General features: G+C 46.4%; 2 protein-coding genes across 5 annotated transcripts in view; one reads left to right on the top strand and one right to left on the bottom strand.

The window, feature by feature from the left end:
• Positions 1–205: 205 nt before the first annotated feature.
• nup205 (nucleoporin 205) lies at positions 206–16,760 on the top strand. The gene is made up of 42 exons (XM_018747547.1): positions 206–271; positions 1,312–1,454; positions 1,885–2,056; positions 2,184–2,328; positions 2,454–2,613; positions 2,711–2,939; positions 3,428–3,592; positions 3,850–4,025; positions 4,112–4,228; positions 4,357–4,494; positions 4,652–4,802; positions 4,996–5,204; positions 5,310–5,492; positions 5,602–5,652; positions 5,767–5,976; positions 6,091–6,328; positions 7,006–7,195; positions 7,466–7,586; positions 7,694–7,775; positions 7,857–8,021; positions 8,170–8,294; positions 8,424–8,538; positions 8,621–8,770; positions 8,890–8,964; positions 9,174–9,331; positions 9,441–9,521; positions 9,674–9,865; positions 9,977–10,178; positions 12,201–12,299; positions 12,586–12,734; positions 13,050–13,241; positions 13,556–13,677; positions 13,779–13,917; positions 14,051–14,177; positions 14,290–14,363; positions 15,070–15,201; positions 15,320–15,446; positions 15,538–15,704; positions 15,869–15,998; positions 16,094–16,219; positions 16,305–16,381; positions 16,463–16,760. The coding sequence occupies exons 1-42, from the start codon at positions 244–246 to the stop codon at positions 16,613–16,615; spliced, it is 5,985 nt and encodes a 1,994-aa protein (XP_018603063.1). The 5' UTR covers positions 206–243; the 3' UTR covers positions 16,616–16,760.
• A 256-nt stretch (positions 16,761–17,016) lies between these two features.
• The window catches only part of fgd4a (FYVE, RhoGEF and PH domain containing 4a), a 35,071-nt gene continuing 24,327 nt past the window's right edge, over positions 17,017–27,760 (bottom strand). For all 4 annotated transcript variants that reach the window (XM_018747539.2, XM_018747540.2, XM_018747541.2 and 1 more), the window contains 13 exons: positions 23,898–23,987; positions 23,535–23,680; positions 23,220–23,376; positions 22,489–22,627; positions 22,245–22,303; positions 21,712–21,858; positions 21,433–21,605; positions 21,313–21,343; positions 20,604–20,687; positions 20,387–20,512; positions 18,766–18,909; positions 18,539–18,679; positions 17,017–18,445 (listed from right to left, as the gene is read on the bottom strand). In XM_018747539.2, the coding sequence (XP_018603055.1) occupies positions 18,191–18,445; positions 18,539–18,679; positions 18,766–18,909; positions 20,387–20,512; positions 20,604–20,687; positions 21,313–21,343; positions 21,433–21,605; positions 21,712–21,858; positions 22,245–22,303; positions 22,489–22,627; positions 23,220–23,376; positions 23,535–23,680; positions 23,898–23,987 (1,692 nt within the window). In that variant the 3' untranslated portion in view covers positions 17,017–18,190. The remainder of the gene's footprint in view (positions 18,446–18,538; positions 18,680–18,765; positions 18,910–20,386; positions 20,513–20,603; positions 20,688–21,312; positions 21,344–21,432; positions 21,606–21,711; positions 21,859–22,244; positions 22,304–22,488; positions 22,628–23,219; positions 23,377–23,534; positions 23,681–23,897; positions 23,988–27,760) is intronic.

Raw genomic sequence — 27,760 nt, 5'->3', positions numbered from 1 at the left:
CTTCAAGTACCAAGAGCAAACTTCGCGCGTGAATAAACGCAGGACCCCGCCAGAACAGGGAATGTAAAATTGCGAGCAGAATTTTTATTAAACATAAAACACGAGGAATCTTTTAAAATGTTTACATCGTATTGCAATGAATCGAACTTTCTTTGATAAGCTAAATTTCACAAGAAGCGTTAATCTGTTGTGTTTTATAGCGGCAGCGTGTTAGACAACTCTGCCTGGCGCCCTCAGCTGAAGATGGCGGCGCAGATGGCGGTAAATTCAGGTAAAACTTTTTATTTTTATTTAAATTATCCGATGCTTTCCAAACAGATTTCTTAATAATTCTATTTCTGTCTATGCAGTAACCTCGCTGCGTAGGCTTTTTCTTTCTAAATTGCAATTTAGTAGTGATAATGCTTTCAATTCGCGGAGGCTTTACTCACGGCGCGGTCGGTGTGTGTGTGGTAAGCGCTCGTGAAGAGTCAACTTGGCAGGTAGCTAGTGTAGTTAGCTGGCTTTGCAAACGTACATTTAATAAGTAAAACGGTGGAAAAAGTAGCTGGGATTGCTGGAAAAGTGCTGCTCACGCGTCATTTTGTGTATTTCACTTTCATAATATGCTGAATGATATGTTCAGGAAGTCTCGTGTGTGTGTGTGTGTGTGTGTGTGTGTGTGTGTGTGTGTGTGTGTGTGTGTGTGTGAGAGAGCGAGCTCCTGCATTGGCCTTTTTCCTTACTTAAAACTCTTGCTAATGTCATCATTATTGCCGTTCTGACTACAGACAAATCCTCTAACTGAACTGCTCAGTGCGTGCTACAGAACTTGTCCCTAGTTTATTCATAGATCATGATGAAGTTAAATTCAATCTGCAAGACTATATACTATAAATTAAACACAGTTAGATTCTACACTGTGAAAATTGTAGCTTTTGTTTCTGATATTTGGGGTAGCAGGTAGCCTACAGTTACATTTACATCATGTGGTTAAATTTATACTTGCATATAAAGTGTTTACACACAGTTGCTGCCTTTCGACAAGGTGGACCGGGGTTCAAATCCCCTTTCCTGCTGTAGTTCCTGTTTTAGTAAACTCCTTAACGTTGAATTGCTTCAACAAAAATTGGCCAGCTGTCTAAACACAAAAATCATTGTATGCAGCAGCTTAACATGTTAAATTTTGTCTCTGTAAAAAGCCTTGGATAAATGAATAAATATAAATATTTGCATGTATGTCAGTGTCCTAGTTGATCAGAAATGACTACCACAAATAGAAGTTTTAAGCCTAGCGTTTTGAACAGTGTACTACTTTCCCCGTTGATGTAGGAGCCAGTCTGTGGGGGCCAATGAAGGAGCTGTGGGAGACTGTGGAGGGGGCTGTATGGAGGAGGCAGCCTGAGAGCGTCCACCTGCTGGACCTGCAGCTCAAGAAGCACAAAGCACAGTTCCTGTCCCTCTTCAAGAACCCGGTGTGGGACACATACTTGTCTTAATTACAACAGACTTTATTTATCTGTTAACGGTCTGTTCTGGTGCTGACTAGAGCTTTGGATCGGCAAGCAGTTTATATTTATTTAAGAAGCATCTAATACTGCTGTTATCTTTAGTTTGTACAGATCAACAATGAGGGGCAGCTCTTCTCCTTCGCACAGCAAGGTGTTACACTAGAGTAATTGAGATTAATCCTGTTTCTAAAGGTTACTCTTGCAGGACCCCTTCTGGGGATGCTACCCGTACGTGTTTAGTATATTTCCCTTAACCACTATGCCACCTGCTGTCAGTAAATGTTTACTAATAAAATGTAAAATTAAGGGTCAGAGAAGGAAATTTTATGCCTCTGTGCCTGCTTATATTTGTATTTGTATTTGTATTTGTTATTTCTTTATTTTTGTCTTTCAGCCAAAGAGCCTGGAACAGAGAGAGAAGGTGCGGAAGGCCAGCACTGAGGGTATTTCTATTCAAGGCCAGCAGGGTGCCCGACTTCTTCCTGAACAGCTCCTTGCAGAGGCCTTCATTCTTAGTGACCTTTTTGATATCGGAGAGCTGGCAGCCCTGGAGCTGCTGCTGGCAGGTATGGCTCTCGTATTCAAGTGATAAAGAAGCCTAATTTGCATGAAACTGATATTATTGTATAATTAAAATGGTAGCAAATAACGTGGCATGTTCCCTCCCACCTGTTTCTCTCACTCCCTTTACAGGGGAGCACCAGCAGCCTTATTTCCCAGGGCTAACACGGGGGCTAGTGGCTGTGCTTCTCTACTGGGATGGGAAGCGATGCGTGGCCAACTCTCTCCGTTCACTCATTCAGTCCCGCCACGGCAAGACTTTCACTCTCGATCTCAGGTTTGACATCCAGCTCAGAACCAACTTCTTGTGTTACTTGCTTTTTGTAGTTCTTTTTAAACAGAGCAGCTTTTGATAACCCAAACTTGTGTTTATGTGTTTTGCTGTTTGGTGGGTGTCCACAGTTCTGAACTCGTGACCTTGGCCACGCGTTTCACAGATGAGCTGATGAGTCAGGGCTTGACAAGACGCATCCTGACACTGGTGTCAGAGATCAGTGTGACACGTGAGTTTGAGCGTCTGCAAAAGGAGCGTGGCTTGGGCAATGAGAAGCACAGGAAAGAGGTGAGAGGGAGCTCCCACTTGCATAGCAAGACTTTAACAGTTCTCCCTCTGCATTTATCCACCAGCATAGTGAGTCAAAAGACCTTCCCTTTTCCAGGTTGCAGACCTCATTAAGGAGTGCCGTCAGTCACTGGCTGAGTGTCTGTTTTGCTGGACCTGCCAATCATCCCTTGGCAAAGATGACACCTTGGCCCTTATTGGCTACTTGGAGACGGTGACAGCAGAGGCTGATGGCTCACTGGACAGCGTAAACATGGCTCTCCTTATGGCTCTTCTGTACTGCCTGGATGTCACCTTCCTGGAGCAGGGATCTGAGGACAGAGATGGTATGCGTCTGCTCCCAGTGTCTTATTATGAGCATCTACAGCAGCAGATACACACACACACACACACACACACACACGCACGCACTGTCTGAAACCTCTTGTTCCGAGCGGGGTCACGACGAACCGGAGCCTAACCCTGCAACACAGGGCACGAGGCTGAAGGGGGAGGGGACACGCCCACATCCAAGCGGGACTCGAACCCCAGACCCACCAGAGAGCAGGCACAGGCCAAACCCACTGCGCCACCGCACCCCCCCTACAGCAGCAGATAGTAACTAGAAAAATTACCTACTTGTCTAAACAGGTCATATACTGAATGTTTACAAGAATAAAAGGATTGGTAATGGTGTTTTTTTAATCTAAATCTGTGTTTCTTTTAATAGTGAGAGCATAAAATTGAAATTTCTTAAGATGAAACTATATATGTACTTAATACATATTGGGGTTATGTTTCCTTTGCCATTCATACTATTCTACCTTTCTTACAGACATGCTGCAAACCCTGCCCCTGCTGACTGAGAAGCAGTACGTGTCTGCAGTGCACCGCCGCCTGGTAGATGGGCAGCCCTGGAAATTGCCGGGCTTGCAGGCGGTGGCACGCATGGCCTGGGCCCTGGCTCTGCGGGCGTTGTCCCAGCTGCCCCAGGCAGCAGGTATATGTACATTTTCAATTGTATTTGCACAGAGATGGAGTCACTGTACATGCATTGCTATTTATATACACACACACACACACACACACACACCGAACCCTTCTTTATGCTTGTGATAATGTTGCCTTTTTCACACCTTCATCACATTTTGCAGGATAAGTTCCTCAGTAAGAATGGATCTTAGGGTTTCTTGGCTGGCTGGTAAAATATAGTGGTGGGCTCTATGGTTTTGAGAGCTCTGTTTGTCCTCGTCACAGCTCTGGTGGAGTTCACGGAAGGGGATGAGTCTTTGGCAGACCAAGCTCTGCTGGATGGAGTCTTCCTGTTCCTGACAGAAGGAGTGCTAGCAAGTGAAGGCTTTGCCCAGGAGGAGTTTTATGCTCGCCGCCTTCACTCCCTCATCACAGACTTCCTGTCACTCATGCCCATGAAGGTGGGTGTGGGTAAGGTGAAACCCTGTCAGGAGAGGAAGGTGCTGGGAAAGGTGAGTGTCAGCACAAGATGTTTGTTGTGTCGCAGGTGAAGCATTTGCGGAACCGTGCTGATGAAGATGCCCGACTCGTCCACATGGCCCTACAGATGGGCAGCGAGCCACCTGCCTCCCTGCGCAGAGACCTGGATCATCTCATGATCTTGGTAAGCCTTCAGCTGCCTTTGCTCCCACTCCCCTTCTCTTGGTATTCACATAACTTGGAAGTATTTGTGGAAGCACAGCGTGCACATTCTCTCTGACACTCTCCTGTGTCATGCGCTTTGATACCCAGATTGGTGAATTCTACAGTAAAGGCTCCTTTGGCCTGGAGCTTGCGCTGGATTACTGGTGCCCTTCGGAATCTGTCCACCACACCTCTCTCACTGGCTCCTACCTTGGTGTAGCTCTTCAGAGGCCCCCACACAAGCAGGTCTGTCTACCCAGTATATTTCCTGAAGCCCAATGAAACATCTGCGTTAGATATACTGAATGAGAAATACAGGCTCCTGTCATGCTCCTGCTGGTTTTTGCCTTTGCCTTGATGCCTTGTGTGTGTGTCTGTGTATCTTTGTGAAACTCCTCTTTAGGTTGTTCTGTCCAAGTTTGTGCGGCAGATGGGTGACTTGCTTCCTCCCACCCTGTACATCCCCTACCTGCGCATGCTGAAAGGCCTGGCTAATGGACCACAGTGCGCCCACTACTGCTTCAGCCTGTTAAAGGTCAATGGGGCCCCACACGGTAATGCACTTTTCACAATTAATAAAAGCTGAACCACAAATTTTACTTAATAAGTAACATTCGGTTAAAATTAACGGAATAATGAATCATAATATGATGGAATAACTGTACAGCTAGGTTGTCTGATTTTACCACATCGTAACTGAGTTTTTCCAGTGATTTAGTTTCCTGTAATGGTTCTGTGTTGTTTCAGGGGAGAACCTGCAGGGGGCAGTAACGAGCAGCCCCGTTTCTTGGGAGCACTTCTTTCACTCACTCATGTTGTACCATGAGAACCTGCGCAGGGACTTGCCAAGTGCAGACTCGTCACACTATCGCCATCCACCACTCCGGGGCATCACACAGAGGGAGCTTGATGGCCTGTCTGCTTTCCTCCAGCTGCTCACCACTATTGTCACCTGGGTGAGGGTCCATGGAGTTGTGGGGTGAGGAGTTACCTCTTTTTCTACACTTCTCTATACTGACCAAGTCCTGACTACATGTGGTGCATATGTGCCTTTTATCTAGAGTGAGAATGCGCGTCTGGCCCTATGTGAACACCCCCAGTGGACACCTGTGGTCGTCATGCTGGGTCTCCTGCAGTGTAGTGTACAGCCCATTCTCAAAGCAGAGCTACTGCGCTGCCTTGCTGCCTTTGCCAAATCACCTGAGATCGCAGCCTCTCTTTGGCAGTCTATAGAGTACACTCAGGTCAGTGGGAATCCCATCTTGGGGGTGGGTAGGGGAGGTTAGTCACTGTCTCTGCAGCTGGAACTCCTTTCAGTGCAGAATGCATGTTCACTGGGGTTTTTGTCCACAGATCCTGCAGACAGTGAAGGCCCCAGGACAGAGGCAGGCTGCGGGGATCGAGGTGAGTGGTTTCTTTTCAAAAGTGTTTTGCACTTTGCACTGCATATGTGGGATTAGGCATATGCTTCTGTGAAAGTCTCCCTGCCCCCGGCCACTTTTCGCGTCTGCTTTCCAGGTTGAGCTCAATGAGATCGAGTCCAGCTGCGAAGAGTACCCCCTGACCCGGGCCTTCTGTCATCTGATCAGCACTCTAGTGGAGAGTGCCCTGCCTGTTAACTTGGGGGCAGGTCTGCGCCCCCCTGGGTTCGAGCCCTATCTGGCCTTCCTGCGTGATGCTGTCTTTCTGCCCTTTCCCACTCGAGCTTATCGACGTGCGGCAGAGAAGGTAATTGCACTTCGATCCGTGGAAGAAGGAATCTGACACTGGCATAGGGGCCAGAACGGATTGTCGGTCAGATTTGGTCACTCATGTAGGGTCTCCATGGGGGTCTGTTTGCAGTGGGAGGTGGCTGAGGCTGTACTTGAGGTCTTCCACAAGCTGCTGCGTGACTATGAGCCCCAGCCCAGCGATTTTGTACAGGAGATGGTGGAACTCCAGGGTGAGCAGGTGCCCAGCTACAAACCCCCTGGCTACAGCCTGATGTTCCACTTGCTCAACGATTCGCCCATGCTCAGCCTTTGCCTCAACCTGCTGGAGGAGGGTGTGCGGCAACTCGACACCTATGCTCCTTTTCCTGGTAGGTGCCGCCCTTCCTTGACGTTTCCAACATGTTGGATATTTACACATACAGTGAACATATGGTCAGTTGTTATGGGCTCAGATCTAAAGAGGTAGTGATAGTGGGGGATAGTGATTATGGCAACAGCATATAGGTAAAAACACACTTTTGCTAACTTAAGTCCTATTAGCTGATTAGTACCTGACCAGCTGCGATGTACAAATGTTGTTCCTTTGAATGACAGTATTAGCAAAGAATTCATAAGAATGATTCAGTAACAATGGTTGAACATACAGGTGGTCCCCAATTTACAATGGTTCGACTTACAATTTTTTTTGACTTTATGATGGTGAGCTGGCAATAGACATTTAGTAGAAACCTTACTTCCAATTTAGATCCCCTCCCGGGAAGCGATATGCGGTGCGATACTCTTTCGCGATGCTGGGCACTGGTAGCGATCTGCATCTCCCAGTCTGTCATGCAGAGGTGTGTATTAGGTGTATTAAATGCATTTTCGACTTAGAATATTTTCGACTTCCAATGGGTTTCGTGGAACTTTACCCCATCGTAAATCGGGACCACTTGTATTCAGTTTAATAAAATCTGACAGACAACTCAAACTCGCGCTTGACGTGCTCTGTATTTGTGTGGTTTCCTTGAAGATAATTAGAATTACCTGGTGCTGTTGTATACAGGTAAAAAACACCTGGAGGGCTCTGTGCTGCACTGCCTCTGCCTCCTGGACCTGGCCTTACAGAAGCAGCTGGTGTTCATGGATCTGCTGCGAGAGAGTCAGGCCTCCCTGCTGGCATCTCCGCTCGAGCAGCTGCTGCAGGGCATCAGCCCACAGAGCCGTCGAGCCGACCACATCGTCAACATCGCCAGGTCAGTCTGCAGCCCATCGTTCCCTCTGCCATATGCTTTTGATAGTTACATAAGCATCATTTTTTTTGCAAGTCAAATATTGTTTGGTATGTGTGTGTATGTACAGCTGTATTTTTTTCAATTTGGAAAGGGAGTAATAAAAGCATGTTATTGATTTTGTGGTTTTCTGCTCCTAATTCACAGTCTGTTTTGCATTGTAGATACTGTGTTTTTAGGCAAAGCCTAAGCTCAACCAGTGACCACAGCTGACTTGTTGTATCTTCATCCCAGGTACCTGTACCATAGCACCTCAAACCCAGAGGTGGCATTCCAGAGTGCCAAAATCCTGCGCCACATAGCCCGCTATCCTAACATCCAGTCTCGGTTGGTGGGAGACTTCATGCATGATCAGGTGAGGCTGCTTTTTACAAGTCGTGCGTGCAACTGCACAATGTGACTTCACTCCTCTCCTTGTACACCAGTGCCTTTTGAGTAAGCTGCATTTTGTGTGGTCCTTAGGCTGTTAGTGAGAAGCTGATGGCAGGCTTTGTGGAGTGTTTGGACAACGAGGAGGCAGAGGAGGGTATAGAGAAGGTGGATGGTAAGTTTATTGACTGTTATTACTGATTGCTATTAACCTGTTGACAAACAGAGAAAGTAGTTTTCTGCCTGTTACCCACAGAGTCAGAGCTGGAAAAGCGAGTGGCAAGGATTCGCCATGAGACCCAGATCCACATCCTGAACCTGCTCATTACTTCCCTGGAGCTCAAGGCTCCCAACCTCGCTCTCTATCTGCTAGGCTATGAGCTGAAGAAGGCTGTGTCCACCACCAATTTGCAGGATCCTGGTACGTGCATACAAACACACACACACACACACACAGCAGTCTAGAGCTGAGCGTTCACATTCAGTCACACGGGGAACTCCTCTGCACACGGGGGCTCAGATGGACGGAGGCTCTGTTTTTGTACACATACTGTGTGTGTATTTGTTAGGAGTCTTGGGTTGCCCACGGAGCTGCTTGCATGCCATCCTGAGTCTGTTGCAGAGAGGCAGTGAGAGGCGTTCTGGGCCTGTGCTGACACGGCAGTCCCCACACCTTGCTGAGCTCTGCTACCAGGTACAACAGCCCCATCAACTTGTACCAGTTCCCACTGCTGCTGCCAGGCATCTCAAGGAGCGCATCTGATGGCAACAACTGGGTTTCAATCTAAAACAGTAACCGTATTTATCTGTCTGGCCACCTCAGGTGATCTACCTGTTGTGTGCATGTTCTGACACCTCTGGTCCCACTATGCGCTACCTGAGGACAAGCCAGGATTTCCTGTATTCTCACCTGCAGCACCTGCCCTTTGTGATCCCAGGTATTTTGTCGTTCCCCTTTCAGATTTGATGTTGGCACTAACTTCTCATTTGCCAGACCTCTCATTGTCTGTGTTCCCTCAGGAAATGAGATTGCTGGGCTTTCCCAAATGTCATGGCTGATGAAGACGGCGGCCATTGAGCTGCGTGTGACATCCCTGAACCGCCAGCGTTCACACACGCAACGGCTGCTGAACCTGCTGCTGGATGACCAGCCGCACTCCCAGCTCACAGGTAACATGGTGTGGTTAAACATGCAGAGACGGATACATTTAACAGCTACATCCAGAATGCATTCTTAAATTTTTGTCCAAATTACAGCCCTCCCTCTCAACTTCTATGTATTTCTCCAGCTGATGGTGAAACTGGGATGGAGGAAGAGACTAGATCTGTCAGCGGCTTCCTGCATTTTGACACAGTTTCTAAAGGTTAGTCGAACACATTGGTATTTCTCCAGTTTTTAGTCTCACTTTTCAGTGCAATGTTTTTCATTGTTCTACTCATCAAAATGAGTATGAGCTATCAATATATATCTGTTAGTTTTCTCGATGCATAAGAAAATTTATTCATATCAGTTATCAATGTTCTGTAAGTCAGGTTGTGTTTGCGTCATGACTGTTGTGTGTTGCTTTTTAAGTCCGCAGGAAGCTCCTTAGTGTTCTTGATGCCATCAGTTTCAGCCAAGAGGTCCCCGAGCTATTACAGCTGGACTTCTTTGAGCGTGCTCAAATCGAGCAGGTCATTGCCAACTGTGAGCATGTCAGTGAGCACGGACACACTGTTTGCAACGTTAAGGTGCTTATCCTAAATATGGTGTTTTCTGTGTAGAAATGTTGGTCTCTTTACCAAAGGATTGCATGTTTTCAGTATTGGTTGAGGGTCTCATTGCCTCTTTTTCTTGCAGTTGCTGCACAGAGTATTGGTTGCAGAGGTCAATGCCCTCCAGGGAGTGGCAGCTATTGGTCAGCGCCCTTTGCTCATGGAGGTAAGTGGTGTCCACATTTGTAGGTGAACAGAACCATACAGCATAAAAGAGTCACACTTGTGAACAGACCTGTTTAGTTCATGAATGAGCCAAGTGTGGGTCACATGGCCCCCAGTTATCTTGACCTCTTTGCTTCTGTCTGTGTCCCCCAGGAGGTGAACTCCATCTTACAGCAGGTGGTGGAGAGGAATCGTGTTCGGCGTAGCCTGAGTGCCAAGCGTCATGCCCTGCAATCCTGGAGGGCGCTGGTAGAGACTGTGCTGACCGCTTGCCCCTCTGACCTCATCCCAGCCGACTCCCGGCAGCTCATCATTCGGGACCTACTGCTGGACCTCCATGACAAGGTGGGTCATGGTTTCCATACCTGGTTTCCCGGATATCTAATCTCTATGCTCCGCTTTTTTAAATTTTATTTTATTTTAATTTATTTATTCATTCCATTTCCCTCCCTTCAGGTGCTGTCTGAGGATGCTGCGGGCGAGCTAATGCCCATTGTAGCTGGAGTTGTCTTCACCCTCATGGTACACCTCAGCCAGTCAATCCTCTCAGAGCAGGGGGTGGGTCTAGAGGGCAAGGCTTCCTCTGGTTTTGCCTCCATTGCCAACTCTGCATTGCACCTGATTCTTCGCAAGTTGTTAGATTTCATCCTGTGCACAGGTAAATTTTTGTCCTTATTCCCGTTTAACAGCTGTAGCACTGTAGGATAAACAGTCCATCTTTGGATGATAGACTTTTTTAGATGGACTAAGGAGTCAGAGTTAAGAAATAAGTTCATCCAAATAATTTTTTTTTTTATGTCTAGTTCTGACCACAGCATGCTTGTTTATACTTTAATACCATCATACAGAGTATATATAGAAAAAAATAATTATGGGTAATTGGGTAGTGAGTGAGGCTAGTGCCTGTTGTGTGGTCTGGGGTTCGGACCCTGCTTGGGGTGCCTTGTAATGGACTGGCGTCCTGTCCTGGGTGTGTCCGCTCCGCCTTCGGCCTTGTGTCCTGTGTTGCCGGGTAGGCTCTGGTTTGCCACAGCCCTGCTCGGGACAAGTGGTTGTTGACATTCGTTGGTTGGTTGCATAGTGGGTGAGAAATTTGAAAAAGAACTAGAAACATTCCTAAAATTCATTTGAATGTTTATCGTGCGGGGGTGCGGTGGCGCAGTGGGTTGGACCACAGTCCTGCTGTCCGGTGGGTCTGGGGTTCGAGTCCCGCTTGGGGTACCTTGCGACGGACTGGCGTCCCGTCCTGGGTGTGTCCCCTCCCCCTCCGGCCTTACGCCCTGTGTTGCCGGGTAGGCTCCGGTTCCCCCGTGACCCCGTATGGGACAAGCGGCTCTGAAAATGTGTGTGTGTGTGTGTGTGTGTGTGTGTGTGTGTTTATCGTGCAAAAGGTCAAGTGAATAATGTAAACAAACTGGATTTTAATGGTGAATATGTAGCAAAGCACAATATTTGTTTCCTGAGCTCATACACAAAATTTGCTTCATATTTATAACATTCATTTTAATGCCCCATATTAGCATCTCTTAACCATAGTGCCTGATTATTAACTTCATAAAATGTTTCAGTGGATTTGTGATATTTGTTTACTGGCAGCTGGTAGTGTAGTGTTTAGAGCTGCTGCCTTTGGACCCATAGGTCATAGGTTCAAATTTTACCTCCACCTGTAGTACCCTTGAGCAAGGTACTTGCCTTAAATTGCTCCAGTAAAATTACCCAGCTGTGTAAATGGGTAAATAACTAAGTATATTAACACCATATGTCCCTTTGAAGAAAAGCATCAGCTACATGAAGTAATGTAAAGAAAAAGTTGTATACATCATTGGAGCAGCCTGAATTACTCAGTATCTGAAATGCAATCAGAAAGTCAACATAGAAAAATCTATCTTGCATCTAATTTCCTGCACTCTGCTAGTGGTTGTTTCATTTTAGCTGGTCCACAACTTCATGGTGATGTATGGTTAATTTCTAAAGTGAATTGGTTATTACAGGCACATTGAGATAATGCCCATTTGAGTTTACATTTATTTATTTAGCAGATGCTTTTCTCCAAAGCGACTTCCAATGAACTCTATGCAGTGTTGTCAGCCCACACACCTTATTCACCAAGGTGACTTGCACTGCTAGATAAACTACTTACAATGGGTTACTCATTGTGAGTTATGAGAATTTGAATTTGAGGGGTACATTATGCAGTTGTAAATTCACTCAGCTTTGAATACAAATGTAATTATGAAAGCACAACTTGTTGGCTTCACACCACCTTTTTGGTGGAAACGTTGCTGAAGGAGTTGCCTAAAGAAAGTGACGTTCATATAGCAAATGTTGCTGAGCTACAGCAGGTCTGCATGAAGGAGAGGGTCAAAATACCTTCACAGCAATGTGAGACCCTGGTCAAAGGCTACAGGAAGCTGTTGGTTGTAGTCATTGCAGTTAAAAGAGGTGCAACCAGTTATTTTATGTGGACGGTGCCCCCCCCCCCCCACACCTATGATTACACATTTCATTATCTTCCACACCAAGCAAATGACAGACAAAACTGGTGTTGCTTTTTCCTTTCCGAGGCTCCGTTCATATTCTATTACATCTTACAAAAATGTCTGATCAACTCTGGAAAGAAGAGCAAATTGTGCTTTAATATGTAGGCATGCTAATTTTTCTGTAATGCATTTGTCTACAGGGGGAGGGTTCCAGCGCCTTCGAGCCCATCTGTATGGCTCTCTGCTGTACTATCTGCAAATTGCTCAAAAACCAGAGGAGCCTGACATGCTGCAGACAGGTGTGTGTGTGTGTGTGTGTGTGTGTGTGTGTGTGTGTGTGTGTGTGTGTGTGTGTGTGTGTGTGTGTGTGTGTGTGTGTTTGGACAGCACATGGGACACATACAGGTATACAAGCAAAGCAGACAGTTTACTGTTATTACTCCCAAGATGTTTACTTGCGTTTTTGTTTACTTAAATTATAAGTATTGATGCCACACCCCCAACCCCCCCCCCCCGGCACTCTAATTTTATAGATATGTGGTCCATGTTAGATATGTTGTTTTTATATGTGACACGTGTTCCTAGGTGGATCCTCCATGTGGGAGCGGCTAACAGCCCCCGAGGACAATTTCTCCAAGCTGCAGCGTGAGAACCTGGCCATCATTGAGAGCTACGGGACAGCGCTCATGGAAGTAGTGTGCCGGGATGCCTGCGATGGCCATGAAATTGGCAGGGTAGGAGCCATCCTCTACACTTGTACCCCTAGCAGATGTTCTTCCTGGACGGTCACACTTGGCCCACACGTTCTCTTACTGGCTCCTCTCATGACTGAACTAGAGGCTGTCAGTTTGAAATTTTGTAATGGTACAGTGGGCCTGATGATAGAGCTCTTTATACCCTCATATGACAAACATTTCATGTCCTTCTGAGCCTTTGGTCACATTTTCTCTGACCAACTAGGCTTGCAGTGGAAGTCAGCATTCACATGGTGCTCTGTGTGAGATCCAGGCTGCCAGTGGTGTAAGCTGTATTGCCTCTTCTCCCGTCAGATGCTAGCCCTGGCAGTTTTGGATCGCATCCTGTCCATCGACCGGCAGTGCCAGTGGCTACTCTATATGTGCAACAGTGGCTACCTGTGCGTGCTGGTGGAGAGTCTACGGCAGGATGACTCTGCCCTGCAGGCACTACTGGGGCCCCAGCCCCCACTGCTCAAGCCCCTTTACATATATGAGTCCAAAATGGTGAGGAGTTTAAAAAAAATAGACGTGTGAGTGGTTACACACATGTTGAGGAATCTATATGGATTTATATTGTCTGACCTAGATCGCCTTTCCTGGCTTAAGCCAGCATCTTGTTGGCATTGCTACTTTTTTCATATTGATTTGTTATATTTAATTTGAGAAGTAAATGCTTGCTTTTGTTTTTATTTTTTGGCTTATATATATATTTTACATATTAAATTGTGTAACAGCTGTAATTCCCTGTTGAAGTCTATCCTTGGTGTTCTCGCAACCAAACACTTATTGTGTCTGTCCCTGGGTGGTTCACACCACAGGCTCTCCTGACACGGGTTGCCAAGACAGGCCAAGGTGCTGTAGAACTGCTGCGGTGTGGCCTGGTTTCTCAGCTTGTTGAGTGCCAGGTGTACGACATGCTGCCTGAGAGCGATCCCCACAGGTAGGGCAGGGCACTGCATTGCACACAGGAGCTTACCTTTGGAGAAAAAATGTGATTTTTTTGTGACTGCTATTCCTTTTGGACTTTCTGCTCCGATGCAGGGTGTTTGGTCAGAGGGACCCCACTGGCTTTATACCTAGCCCGCTGGATCGCTACAGGCAGATCCTCCTCCCAGCACTGCGTCTCCTCCAGGTCATTCTCACTTCTACCTCCACTCAGCACCAGCAGGGGGCAACACAGGTAAATGCACATTTGTCACCATGTGGTACGAGTGACAAGGTTGAATGCCACGATGCTGTTTTGAGAGTTTCAAAGAGATATTTTATAAGCATTTAGTGCTTAGTGTTGTCAGGTTGTTTGCATTTATGTTCAGGTGCTGCAGTGGCTGATTGTTCACTCAGACACCATCCAGTCCATCCTGCGCTGCCAGGAGCTCAGCATGAGCTCTCTACAGGAGCTCTCCCTGCTTACTGGCATCATTAGCAAGACTGCCTTGCCAGGTTAGTGTCTTTTGCATATCTGTTTTGCTCACAGTAAATGCCACTTGTGCTGGGGGATTGGTGGGTTTGTTCATCCAAGTGCTGTGCTGTAATGCATCTTTGTGCGCTCCAGGGACCCTGGAGACCGGACAGGACTTCCAAGGTTCAGCCCTGGTGGAATTGCAGGGGCACATTGGCCGCTTTCAGGTACAGAGATTTACATCATTGTGTTGCCCAACTGGAATTTTCAAAGAGCACAAAGTGAGAACTGTGCTACACTCAGATTGTGTAGAATGGGGCCTTTCTTCTCATTGGCCAAGTCTGCTAGGTTCACAAAGTCTTGTTACAGTGCTAAGAGATCTAAACAGGAGTTTAGGAATCCTATTTAGTTGTTTTTGCTTCCATCTAAACAATGTTTCATAACATTGCCATTTATTTGGTGTGTTGTGTTAAATTGAAAATGTTGGTATTAATTCTTCCTAATGTAATGCACAAATGGTATTTCTCTGAGATGTACGTCGCTTTGGAGTAAAGCGTCTGCTAAATAAATATATACATTTACTCATTTAGCTGACACTTCACTGAAAAGTAATGAAGTGTTACAGTAATGTTTGCAGCTTGCTAATTTTTAAGTGCATTAGTTCAGGATCAGTACCTATATCAGGGTCAGTAGGAGGTGGCAACAGTTCTAACCCCTATCCTGGCAGTACATATCAGTATTTAGTCGCTTCCTGCCCTGCCACATGCAAGGACGAAGTATGATTCAGTGTCAGACATGCTTTCTGAGGGTTTGCAATGTTTTTGCAGAAAATTAGAACACATTACCATGGAGCAGTAACTGTAAGGGGTTTGAACACTAGACTCTGGTATATAGCCATAGGAGAGATGGTACTGAAGTATTTCTCCACCTCAGCGCCAGTGCTTGTCCTTGCTTGGCCGGCTGGCAGGCAGCGAACGAGCACGACTTCTTAAGCTGGCAGAGGAGAGTAGCTCCCCACGGGATCCAGCTGATCGCCGGGAGGAGATGGAGGTGGCCATGCAGCAGGTGAGACTGTAGACAAATTTTTTTTTTTTTTTTTTTTCCCCCCCCCCCTCCCCTCCCCTCCCCTTTTCCCCTGACCAGTGGTTGAGCTGTGTAACAACACACCCCTCCCTCCCTCCAGATCTGTGCCAATGTGATGGAGTATTGCCAGAAACTACTTCTGCAGAGCTCTGCCCAGGCCCAGTTCAGTGTGTGCCTCTTTAGTCCTTCCGTTGCCGAGCCAGCGGGCCGCGATGGGCCACGCGCAGGTCAGAACCCTCCACCTGAATGTGTGCTGCAGGTAGCCCACTTTGCATGTGCTTACAGGTGCACGAGGGTTACATCAGTCTGTCTCTGTAGACCTGCAGGGTCCCTCGGCACCCTGCTCCCGTGTGCCCAGCCTGGGCCTTGTTCTCTTCTTGCTGAAGAACAGTGCTGCCGACTTTTTCCGCTTCCACCAAAGCCACCGCCAGAGTCTGGATAAGCTGCAAGGTCTTGAACAGCTGCCCCCAGAAGAGCTGAAAGAGGTGCCTCCTGTAGCCATCTCATCTTCACTTTCCCGTCATACTTAGTTTTGCACCACTGTTAACTGCTGTAGTCTTTTGGTTGATATTTTAGTTGTGTGTAGTCACTGCTTTCTGACTAGGACTGTGTTTTTTGGCCACTGGCTGAGTAGCTATTTCTCTCTCAGCTGTGCCAGGCTCAAGTGTCTGGCTCCGGGGGGGTTGACAAGATTTCCTCTGTCCAGCGGAGTGTTCTGGCCAAGAGATGGCTTGTGCAGCTCATTAACAACCGAGCCAAGCTCCTCTCCCTGTGTTCCTGTATCCTTTCATTGTTTAGATGGTATTTATCTGCTCTAGCACCACCTTGGAGGAGGCGATAGAAGAAACATTTCCTTGACAGCTTTTGTATTCAGATATCATTGAAACCTGCCTATTTGTGTTGTGGCGCCACCTGGAGTACTACTTGCTGTACTGCACCCCCAGTGACCCTAAGGATTCCTTGCTGCCCAATGTCAGTACATACAGGGCACGCCTTGACGGTTGGTATAAACCTTTTTGTTGCTCATTGATAAAGTTTAAACACTTAGAACTTGTTCCAAATGGTCCCTTTTACCTGTTGCCCAGATTCCTTTTCTGGGCAGTCCAGTGGTGTGGCCCGCAGCCTAGGTCTGTCTCGTGTGAGCCAGCAGGACCTGGAGCAGGTGAGTGGCTCTTTGTGGGTGTACTGTGCTCTGCTACTCTGATATTTGGTCATTTATCCTGATCTTCATTTCTGCATATAGCTGCAGACCGATGTGTCTGTCTACTTTGGGGAGTCCCTGCAAAGAAAACTGCTGGATGTGGAGGGCCTGTACAGCCAGGTGCGTTCACGCTACACCTTCATCCAGGCTCTCGTCCGCAGGATCCGTGGTCTGCTGCGCCTGCCTAAGAGCTGACCTTCACCCCCATGGGCCTTCTGTCTGTTAAAGATTGGGACTCATTCTGTTGTAGTTACCTATTATACTGGTTCACAGAACCTATGAAATTTTTCACTCAAATGCTTTGGTCTTGTTTTTCTAACAAAAATAAAAAGATTGGGTTGTTCAGCTGTTTTTTGTCTTGACTTTGCAAGCTTAGGAGTGTATTACACCTGTTTAATTGACCCTTTTCTCAATAGCTGTAACCTTAACAGTGGAAGTAGCTTTTCGTTACCCATCTATCAAGCTGGGTAGGTGCAGTGGAACAATTTCAGGTCAAGTACCTTACTTAAAGGGTCCAACAGCCAGAGGTGGGGATCAAATCCCTGGCTCTAAAGGCAACAACTAACAGCTATCCTTATTCGTACCACTCTTAGAAATGGCTACACTCAGATCCTGTAGGGTTGATGTGGAAGGTGAGGGCCCACTACTTGAAAGCACATTTAATTTCTTATTGCTTTATTGGACCATAAAGTGCACTAGCTCATGTCATTTTGGAAAAAAGAGTGTACATGAATCTGGTCATACATTCAGATTTCACAACAGAAGTCATACAGCACAGACATGTATTATGTAAAGGTTAGAAGTTAGCTTGAAAAATCCTTGCAGCAGCTGCTATTCTAGTCAGTCCTTCCATTTGCACTCAGGTACAAGAAAAAAATATCTATACATATGGCTTAACAGAAGTCCAATAGAAACAGGGCAGAAAACAGTTAAATACCCAATGTGTACTCCTCACCTTATCCAAAGTCCTTGATTGATTCCTGTGAGAAACAATGCATCAACACAGCAGTGGATTGTACATTTCAATAGTTAACACAGAGCAGAAACACCCTGTTCTTCAATCACAGCCTAGCACAATGTACATTTGACACTACTTACCTTAGCTTGAGTACTCCACACTGTGGGTGATGTGCATAACTACAATGCTACTGGTTACAGGCACCTCTGACACAAAGCAATGTACAATGGGTTGGGGGGGCATTGTTTGAACTCCACATCTGCACCTGCCTTGGCACTGAGGAGATCATGTTTAATAATTCAGCTCAAAACATCAATGTCAAAAGCGAAGTTGTTTCCTGGAGATCACTTGATTTGTAATAAATTTTGAGAGGCTCTTTTCACATCCATGGGCTCCAGTTGCAGTGTCTTGTTGCTCTGATCTAAAGACAACTCGCACCATGCCCAGTAAGTCATGGGGGTCTGAGTCCCAGCTTGCAGTGGCATCCTTCTCCATCCCACTCCCTGCTGGAGAAGAGCGAGAGAGAGGGGGGGGGGAAAAAAAAAAAAAAAAAAAACTCTGATGCAGAGTTGGTGTGCTTTTCACACACAGCAAGCAGTGCCTTCAGCATATTGAGGAAAAAGGATGCACAAGGTCCATTTGTACCAAAGGTGACAAGGCTCCAGCAGTCGATCTGAAGGAGGAGGAAAGGGCAGATGCCTACAGGCAACAGGTGGTTGCAGCAATTCTAGTGTTGATTCAGTAGACGGTCCCTGATGAGAAGAATTAGCCCGAATGTGGAGAAAACAGCTGTCGAGTCGTGTACGAGTTCCTCAGAAGTTGTTCACCCCATTGTCCTCGACACCTTCTGTGCCACCTTCAGTACAGGGAGGTGCTTCTGGCACCTCACCTATCACGGCAACCCGGATCACCCGCAGCCATCGCTGCTTCAGCTCCTCACTCTCCGCGTAGAAGCTGTGGACCGATTTGGACTGGGTGAGGCGGAAGCTATGGGGCACGTCAGCTGACCGGGGTCCGTCCTCCACAGCGTAGCCAAGCAGAGGGATGGTCGACTGTGCCTTCACGTCCTTGGAGAAGCAGGATGGAGAGGTGCTCAATTTGTAGACTTGCACAACTTCAGTGTGTGTTCTAGAGAGCTCTAAGAGAACCAGGGTTCTCACCTGAGGAGCACCATATAGGTACAGGACCAGGGCTTCCGTCTGGGGGATGACACACCACATTTTTTGCCAAGGCTTGGTCTTTTCACTGTACTGCAGGAAGCCGCATACAATGCTGTTCCCCGAGAACTGGGCTGCCTCGATCTATACGAGAGTAGAAAAAACGGCACCATTAGACACTTCAGAGGGGCAAGTAGGACTACAGTCATCTGCCTCGAACTGTTCCTCACCTCAAGGATGCCCTTCTTCTTGGCCCTTTCATCACTGTCCAACTGGCCTGACAGGATGGAATAACAGTCCTTGCAGACCTTGTTCACCTTGTTGTTGTCATATTCCAGTGCAGCCTTGTAATCGGAGCACTTCCAGCACACCACCTGAGAAGAGGAAACGAAGGAACTACAATGCATCTGAGACACGAGATCTCTAATGGCTCTCCGCATTACCTCCTAATCCACGTGCACAAATATGCACGGTGATTCCTTCTGTTAGACATTCAAGTTCCAATTTTTCAAAGAATATCTTACAATTTAAATTGTGCATTGTTCACCATTCTATTTTCTGAAATTCGCATCTGTTGCAGAGCATGAATGACCTGCACTTCCAGTTGCCAACATTAGTTGCACTAATTGCACTCGGTAAAAACACGTTAGAGTCGTGGGACCGTCTTCATTCAACAGTTCACAACTTGTCTCGTTTTCCTCTGTATTGGCGGTCAATAAGAAATGCTGCGTATGTTTATGGGATTAAATCAGTCAACAGCATTCACTTGGGGTTGGTGGAGGGAAAGCATTTTATTTTCAGTCATTTTAAAGTGGCTCAGTGTTACGTCAACTTTAAGCGTAGCTATGTCTAAGACTTTCACGTACCTTAACCCATGCATAAATAGAGGGACTTTGTTTCAGTGAGCTTTTATTGACTGTGTAAATAAAGTTTAAAGTAGCCTAAATGTGATTAAAATGTGATGAGCGTCAAATCTTTATGGGATAAATCAGTTCACAGTACAGGTATGCGCCGCTTAACAATGGGATTACGTTCTGTGAAACCAGTCGCAGTTCGACTTTGTCGTTGAGCGAACACCATGGAGTGTACAGTACTGTCTTACATTACGGAACTAAGTAGAAAGAATACACTCTAAAGTAACAATGAAAACTACTGTAGAGTAAATACATAAACCAGTAACAGAGTTATCATCATCATCATGTATTATGTACTATACACAAATCATATATCCTTCCATATGTCTGGCAGTGCAGTTGGTTTGTTTACAAAAGACGCTTAAAACGTGAGCAACGCATCGCGTTACCACCCATACGACGGCTACGACGTCGCTCTTCGATAGGAATTTTTCAGTCCATTATATTTTTATGGGACCACCGTCGTACATGCGGTCCGTCGCCGCCCGAAACGTCGTCAAGCGGCGCATACCTGTATTGCATAGGCGGTTGTGGAGATGAGTTAAGTTAATAAAGGGTGTTGTTACACTACAACGTAGTGGTGGATATCCAAGGACTGAACCCCCCTCTTACACTGTGCTTCCTGGATACAGCTAACCACCACTGCCCCGCACCAGATAAGCCGTTTTTGATGGACGTGTGAGCAAAAATAAAAAGTAAGGAAAAAAATTAATTTTCATGTGACTAGAGCTATTTATTACTCAGCTTTGGATTGTGACATGGTAAACGAAACTTTGAAGTTATGGACAATTCAAGTTACCAACACATTTCTGGTCCTAGTGGTGTTTGTATGTTGAAGACTCCAGAATTGTACTTTTACACTTATGGAGCCAGATCAGATTTTGTACCGGATCACGCATTCTGGGTGGACAAGGCTTCACGGGTGCAGTCCACTCACATAGCCGCAGGCTCGACAGTGATGACGCCGCCGCGTCAGGGCATTGAAGGGTTCCCTGCATTTCATACACATCGTCACCTCGTTGTCTCGGATCCAGCGGGGGGCACGCTTCCCCAGCTCAGCGGCCTTCGCGCACAGAGAACACACACACATTCTGAGACACCATCATTTGTTCTCTGGCTCTCCTCATCTGGACGACCAGGGAGGGTACACTGACCGACACTTCCACGTCCACCTCTTTGGAGGCCGTTTTGAAGGTTTCGTTCTTCTGGTGGAAGATCGCAATTGTCTCTTGAAAAGCCTGCCAGACACAGGAACATGCAGTCATCCCCTGAGGTGAACACCCTACCTGCATTTACCCATTTCAACAGCAGAGCAAAGTAAAACACGGACGCATACGTGCATGCATGCACTTGCGACGTGTCTGGTACGTCATAGCTAGAAAAGATGGCAGGGAGGACAGTAATAGAGTAATTAAAGGGCAACCGCCTTGTTTTGTTGTGTTACAATAATGCTAACTACTGAAGTAACTCCATTTTAATTGCATTTCTCGACATTTTATCAGAAATGAACCTCGGTGCAGCAAGTGGTAGGTAACAAACTAGGTTTACTTGAGACTTTCATGTCTGCAGCTATATCTCCTTCTCTTAATGTAATGCATAAATTGTACTTTTGCTGAGATGTATGTCGCTTTGGACAAAAGCATCTGCTAAATGAATAAATGTAAATGGTGGCACTTTTGGGGCTTGGGACAATTTACCATTAAAACCAATACTTATTATATCTTTGAGCTAAGAGAATACACCTTAGAAAGTTACAGTCAAGAACACATTATATTCATAAGTTAGGGAGGGGGAGCGTTTCCCGATCAGCGACCAATTAGTGACATAAAGGATCACAGATCCAAAGGGTATGAATTTGCATACCTTTATCCAGTCCTCTTTGTCCTGCTCCGAGCTAAAAAGCAAAAACGTGGCTTTTAAAATTGACGAAATTTTGACACTGCCATCACTTGACTTTGTGTAGAAGTTACAACCTGGGCTCACCTGGCCTGAAGTTCCAGGGACCTCTCCTTGCCAGACACTTGGAAAGTGTGAGGATAGTCTTCGTTGGAGGTCTCCACCACCTTCAGGCCGTCGATACCGATTCGCGTGCGGACGGTGTACTTCTGCCCCACTAGGCTGAACTTGGGCACGCAGTACAGCAGGACGTTGTTGAACTGTGGAAGGAACGACCGTTATGTAAGCGACGCCTATACTTCCACCGATTGGAGCAGGTGCTCCTAAATTGTTCAGGAACTGTGTGACGCCCCCTATGGTCCTCACCAGGAAGAGGTACCTCTCCATGGCTGACGTGTTCCTGGCTGCAAGTTTAAGAATGCTGCCCTCCTTGATGAACTCGTTGGAGGCATTGACAATATCTCCTTCACCCCCCAGCATCTCATGGATCTCCAGCAGTTTCTTTAGGTTCTCCTGGACAGAGTACAACTTTAAATGAATGCCAGCATGGATACTTCAAACACCATCAATGCTGTTTGGCAAATCGTTTTTGCGCCAACCTGATATAAATCCTTCCTCATACTTCCAGTCAAAGAGGATCAATAATTTAACACCAACTAGCAAAACCAGCCCAACCAAGAGGAAGATCTCGCCCTGAACTCTACTGCAAGCCTGAGCGAAAGCCAACAGTTGCCCTGTGTGGCTGAGCTGTGCGAGAAACCTTCTTCAGAAACTTCAGAAGAGTTCTGATGCTCTCATGTAACACCCACCCACCCACCCACACCCACCCACACCCACACACACCCCCAACCGTACTTCAGCCCTTACAGTTTCCATTCCAACAGGACACCTGCACTCACCGTTTTTCGGATGGCACTGTTGGAATGAGTTGCTGCCATAGCGATGATCTCCAAGGACTCTGAGGAACGACACCCAACACTGGTATAAGCCTGTGTCCCACAGGGGAACTGAAGACTGAAACTGACATTGAGTTTAAGAAAAACAGGTACTGAAAACAAAGGACAACTCCTGTTGCCAAGTCAACTTCGGCTTCTTGGAAAAATGACTGTGGTGTGCGCGCGCTGCTTTTTGAAACCCACTCACTCTCGGCATCGTGACGATCTGAGGCGTCTTGGGGCAGCTTCTTCAGGTAGTCCTTCAAAAGCATCTCATAGCGGGGTACCCGTTGCACTGGTTCCAGCATGTGGTGCTGTAGGGTGAGGCTGGCACACACCTCCTGGCTCTGTAGCCCCACCCACAAGACTGGAGCATTACTGCACCACTATAATCCACAGTGCTGAACGACTCGTATAAAACTTAGATGGCAGGTTTTGGCCTTTTTGCTCTGAACTCATTATCCTCCTCATTTTGTTTTTCATAAGATATACAACTTTCAATGGAAAATGTTAACGTGAATAAATCACAAGCAGAAAAAGTGGAAAAATCATGATGGCTGCAGGATTGTTCGATAGTGCAATAAAGTAGGACACAATGGTACATCGCTATACAAAGGTAATGAAGAGGCACAGCTGTAGTTGAATTTATACCGATGAGTTACAACTTGTGATATTGCAATAAATTCACCAATTTTTCGTTGAGTTTATAGCAACATCAAATAAGATATAACTCATACTGCAATAAATTTAACTACAGCTGTGATTCTTCATTACCTTCGCAGAATCTCTAACCTGAACCACTGGAAATTCTCAAGATCCAGATGTTTTCATTAGGTCACCACTGACTGGCTGCCATGTTCCTTGATGTTCTAGCAAAACCTCAGCTTCCAACAGTTTGGTGGCAAGATGACTTGATGCAGCGAAGGACAATCTCCACACCTGAATGTCTTGGATGATGGCCTTGAACAGAGGTGACTTTTCTGTCCAGAGCTTCAGGAGTTCCATGGCATTGTCAAAGTTCTTCACATATTCAGCATACATCTTCAGGAATGGCGTGAGCTTCAGCAGTATGTCCCCGATCCGTGGACAGGATGACCTGCGGCGACGGGAATACGAAAGTCCTAAACAAACAGTAATTTGTCCAACTCACCGATTAGGAGTCATTAATCTTAAGACTGAATAGTTTCCAATTATTTTAAGATTCGTGCTGGTCAGCAGCAGCTGCTGTAACGGAGAACACCAGTTTGGCCTCACCATTCGCTCATGCGTTTCTCCAGGTCGGGCAGCAGAAACTGGGCGTGGAAGACGTGGATGGAGGAGATGTTGGAGAAGATGTTCCTCACCACATCTGCTGGGAAAGTGCCTTTCATGGCCTCCTCCATCAGATTGGCACAAAACACCTGCAGCAAGACAAGTTCTTTAACTGCACTTCGATTTACCCAGTACGCCACGCAGCATCTGGGTGAAGATCATCGCTAATAACAGTGAAAATGGAGTTTACAGATATATACACACGTGCACTGCAGCATTTAAAAAAACTAAGACATTCCAGACATAGATTCTAAACAAAGTATGTGTGGAGCGAACTGTGCTTGCTGTTGACCCAGCATCACTCACATTATCCAGCAGGTTCAGTCTGGACACGTAGGCCTTCTCAGTCATCAGGAGCTCGTTGGCGATGTTGTACAGTTTCTGTTCATTCGTTTCCTTTAAGAGGCAGAAGGAACGAGTGTTGGCATCACACTTCGCACAGCAACAGCTTAGGCCTCCCGACACACCACCTGGACTCGTACCACGGACCTTACCGAGGAGGAGCTGCTGTAGGCTATATGCTAAGGTCTTTGTCACCGTATGTTTTATAGTTTCTCTCCACTATGGGTGATATCAGAAGAAACAGGAAGCAGTAGTGTGTACATACACACACACACACACACACACACACACCTGCTACCTACAAGACCTGATCACTCACTACACCATGCCCAGACTGCTACTCTCCTGCATCTCCGATTGCTTAGTGGTTCCACATGCAAGTCACCAAAAAAAAAAAAAAAAAAAAAAAATAATTAAAAAAAAGCACAAAGGTTCTGGCTATAACGTAGAGGAACGATCACCCTCTGTCCCTCAAAACTGTTGAATCTCAACATTCAAAACACCTTTCCGACTCACTGTTCACCTGATCTTCCGTGTGCTTGATAAAGATGTACTATGTTTAACTGAAAAATGTACATGTGGTTTGTAAATGGACTGTACTGTTGTATTGCTTTGAGATATACATCACCTTGTAGAATACACACACACACACATTTTCAGAACCGCTTGTCCCATACAGGGTCGCGGGGAACCGGAGCCAACCCGGTAACACAGGGCGTAAGGCCGGAGGGGGAGGGGACACACCCAGGACGGGACGCCAGTCCGCCGCAAGGCACCCCAAGCGGGACTCGAACCCCAGACCCACCGGACAGCAGGACTGCGGCCCAACCCACTGCGCCACCGCACCCCTTCCCTTGTAGAATATCGTATGCCAAATAAATAAATGTAAATATTATCTGGGGTAGCAAGTAGTATAGAGGCTACATTTGTTACCTTTGGACTCAGAGGTTGCAGGTTTCAATCCCACCTTCTGCCTTTGAGCCAGGTACTTACCATGAATTACTCCAGTAAAAATGCCCAGCTGGATAAACTGTATATACCATTTAAGGAAAAAATAAGGTAATCTTCAATTTGATGGCAGCAACACGTCTCAAAGAAGTTGGGACAGGGCAACGTTCACCACTGTGTAGCATCCCCTCTTCTTTTAAGAACAGTCCGTATACGTCTGGGAACTGAGGAGACCAGTTGCTGGAGTTTCGGGAGAGGAACGTTGTCCCATTCGTGTCCGATACAGGATTCTCGCTGGGTCTTCTTGTATTTTTCGTTTCGTGATGCGCCAAATGTTTTCAATTGGCGAAAGGACTGGACTGCAGGCAGGCCAGTTCAGCACCTGGACTCTTCTACTACGAAGCCACGCTCTTGTTATAGATGCAGTATGCGGTTTAGCATCGTCCTGCTGAAATATGCAAGGCCTTCCCTGAAAAAGACGTCGTCTGGACGGAAGCATATGTTGCTCAAAAACCTGCATATACCTTTCAGCATTGATGGTGCCTTTCCAGATGTGCAAGCTGCCCATTCCATAGGCACTAATGCACCCCCATACCATCAGGGATGCAGGCTTTCGAACTGAGCGCTCTCCTTTTTAGTCCGGAGGACGCGACGTCCATGGTTTCCAAAAACAATTTCAAATTTCGATTCGTCTGACCACGGAAAAAAAGTTTTCCACTTTGCCTCCGTCCATTTTAAATGAGCTTTGGCCCAGAGAAGACGGAGGCGTTTCTGGATCATGCTCACGTACGGCTTCTTCTTCGCACGATAGAGCTTTAACCTGCTTCTGTGGATGGCACGGCGAACTGTGTTCACACACAATGATTTCTGGAGGCGTTTCTGAGCCCGCGCAGTGATTTACATTACAGAATCATGCCTGTTTTTAACGCAGTGCCGCCCAAGGGCCTGAAGATCACGGGCATCCAATATTGATTTTCGCCCTCGTCCCTCGCGCACAGACATTTCTCCAGATTCTCGGAATCTTTTCATGATATTCTGTACTGTAGATGATGAGATATTCAAAGTCTTCGTAATTTTACGTTGAGGAACATTATTATGAAATTGTTCCACAATTTGTAGACGCAGTTTTTCGCGGATCGGTGAACCTCTGCCCATCTTTACTTCTGGGAGACTCTCTAAAACACACACACACACACACACTTTCTGAACTGCTTGTCCTATACAGGGTTACGGGGAACCGGAGCCTAACCCGGCAACACAGGGCGTAAGGCTGGAGGGGGAGGGGACACACCCAGGACGGGATGCCAGTCCGTCGCAAGGCACCCTAAGCGGGACTCGAACCTCAGACCCACCGAAGAGCAGGACCCGATCCAACCCACTGCGCCACCACGCCCCCTCTCTCTAAAACACTCTTCTTTTTATACCCAATCATGTTACTGACCTGTTGCCAATTAACCTAAGTAGTTGCAAAATGTTCCTCCAGCTGTTTTTTTTTTCGTAACACTTACTTTTCCAGCCTTTTGTTGCCCCCGTCCCAACTTTTTTGAGACGTGTTGCAGCCATCAAATTCAAAATTACCTTTTTTTTTTTCTTTTTCTTAAAATGGTACCTTTCCTTAGTTTAAACATTTGATATGTTCTATTGTGAATAAAATACGGGTTTATGAGATTTGCAAAATCACTGCATTCTGTTTTTATTTACATTTAACACAGCGTCCCAACTTTTTTGGAATTGGGGTTGTAGTAAGTGTAGCAAGCAAATGAATATACCAATACTAATATAGTCAGCTATGAATATACTAATGCATGGTATGTCCTATGAGAAGCAGGCTGCATGAGAACATGTTTGCACCAGTTGGGCCAGAAACTGAGCAGATACCAAACATAAAATTTCCTCTTTGGAACCTGTAATGTGCCGTTCCGCTGGAAGGAAGAGAATTGAAACAGGTGGTCACTCAGTGTCACACAATAGTGCATTACATGGGTGTGGGCGACTAACCACAGGTTCAAAGAAACTGACAGCACTGAAACTCTCGAAAGTGCAGAAGGAAGAAGAAAAAAAAAAAAAAAAAAAAAAAAAAAAAAAAAAAAAAAAAAACCTGCATCCAAACCAGTGGACGGTAAGGTAGCACGGCGAGTAGCACTGATGTCTTGCAGCGCCTGGGTGGTGCGAGACGATATGGGTTCGATCGCCGCTCAGTCTGTGTGGAGTTTGCATGTTCTCCCCGTGTCTGCGTGGGTTTCCTCCGGGTGCTCTGGTTTCCTCCCACAGTCCAAAGGCATGCTGTGCAAGTTCACCCATCATGTGTGACTGACAGAGAGAGAGTGTGTGTTCCACTCATGTATGGATGAGTAACCCATTGTAAGTAGTGTATCCAGCAGTGTAAGTCACCATGGTGAATAATGTGTGTGGGCTGATAACACTACAGAGAGCTCGTTGGAAGTCGTTTTGGAGAAAAGCATCTGCTAAATAAACAAACGTAAGGTGCGCCCAAGACACTGACGAAAAAACATGGTTAAAAAATTCAAAGAATATAGCAAACTAAATGATCTAAAGAAGCATTTGCAAAAGGAAATGCCGAGCCGCCTTTACCACACAGTAAGGAGCTACCGTGGTGTAACACTTTAAAGGATGGAAAGTCTGGGGGAGGGAAAAGGAAGTCAAACATTAAGGCGAAGGGGTAACACACAAAGCGCTCAATTTGTGAAGATGGTGCAACACAGACACAGACCAGTCAGCTAAGTGTGACTTGAGCTGGGTGTCACATACCAGATGCTATGTTAAACCTCTACCATACATGTACAAAGGTGCTGTCAATGAGGTAAATTGCCCTTTAAGCACCTATTCATCTTCTCACAGTTTTACATAGATGAGCAGAC

Source organism: Scleropages formosus, chromosome 2 (genome assembly GCF_900964775.1).
Source record: "Scleropages formosus chromosome 2, fSclFor1.1, whole genome shotgun sequence".
NCBI lineage: Eukaryota > Metazoa > Chordata > Actinopteri > Osteoglossiformes > Osteoglossidae > Scleropages > Scleropages formosus.
Note: the sequence above shows the minus strand (reverse complement) of the source record. Positions and strands in the feature narration are given on the sequence as shown.

Bases quoted from the DNA above. Each gene is read 5' to 3' on its own strand.
- nup205 (XM_018747547.1), top strand. From the start codon at position 244: ATGGCGGCGCAGATGGCGGTAAATTCAG. The intron at 5,653-5,766 runs GTGAGTGGTTTC...TCTGCTTTCCAG, and splicing joins GGCAGGCTGCGGGGATCGAG to GTTGAGCTCAATGAGATCGA. The intron at 16,220-16,304 runs GTTGGTATAAAC...CCTGTTGCCCAG, and splicing joins ATACAGGGCACGCCTTGACG to ATTCCTTTTCTGGGCAGTCC.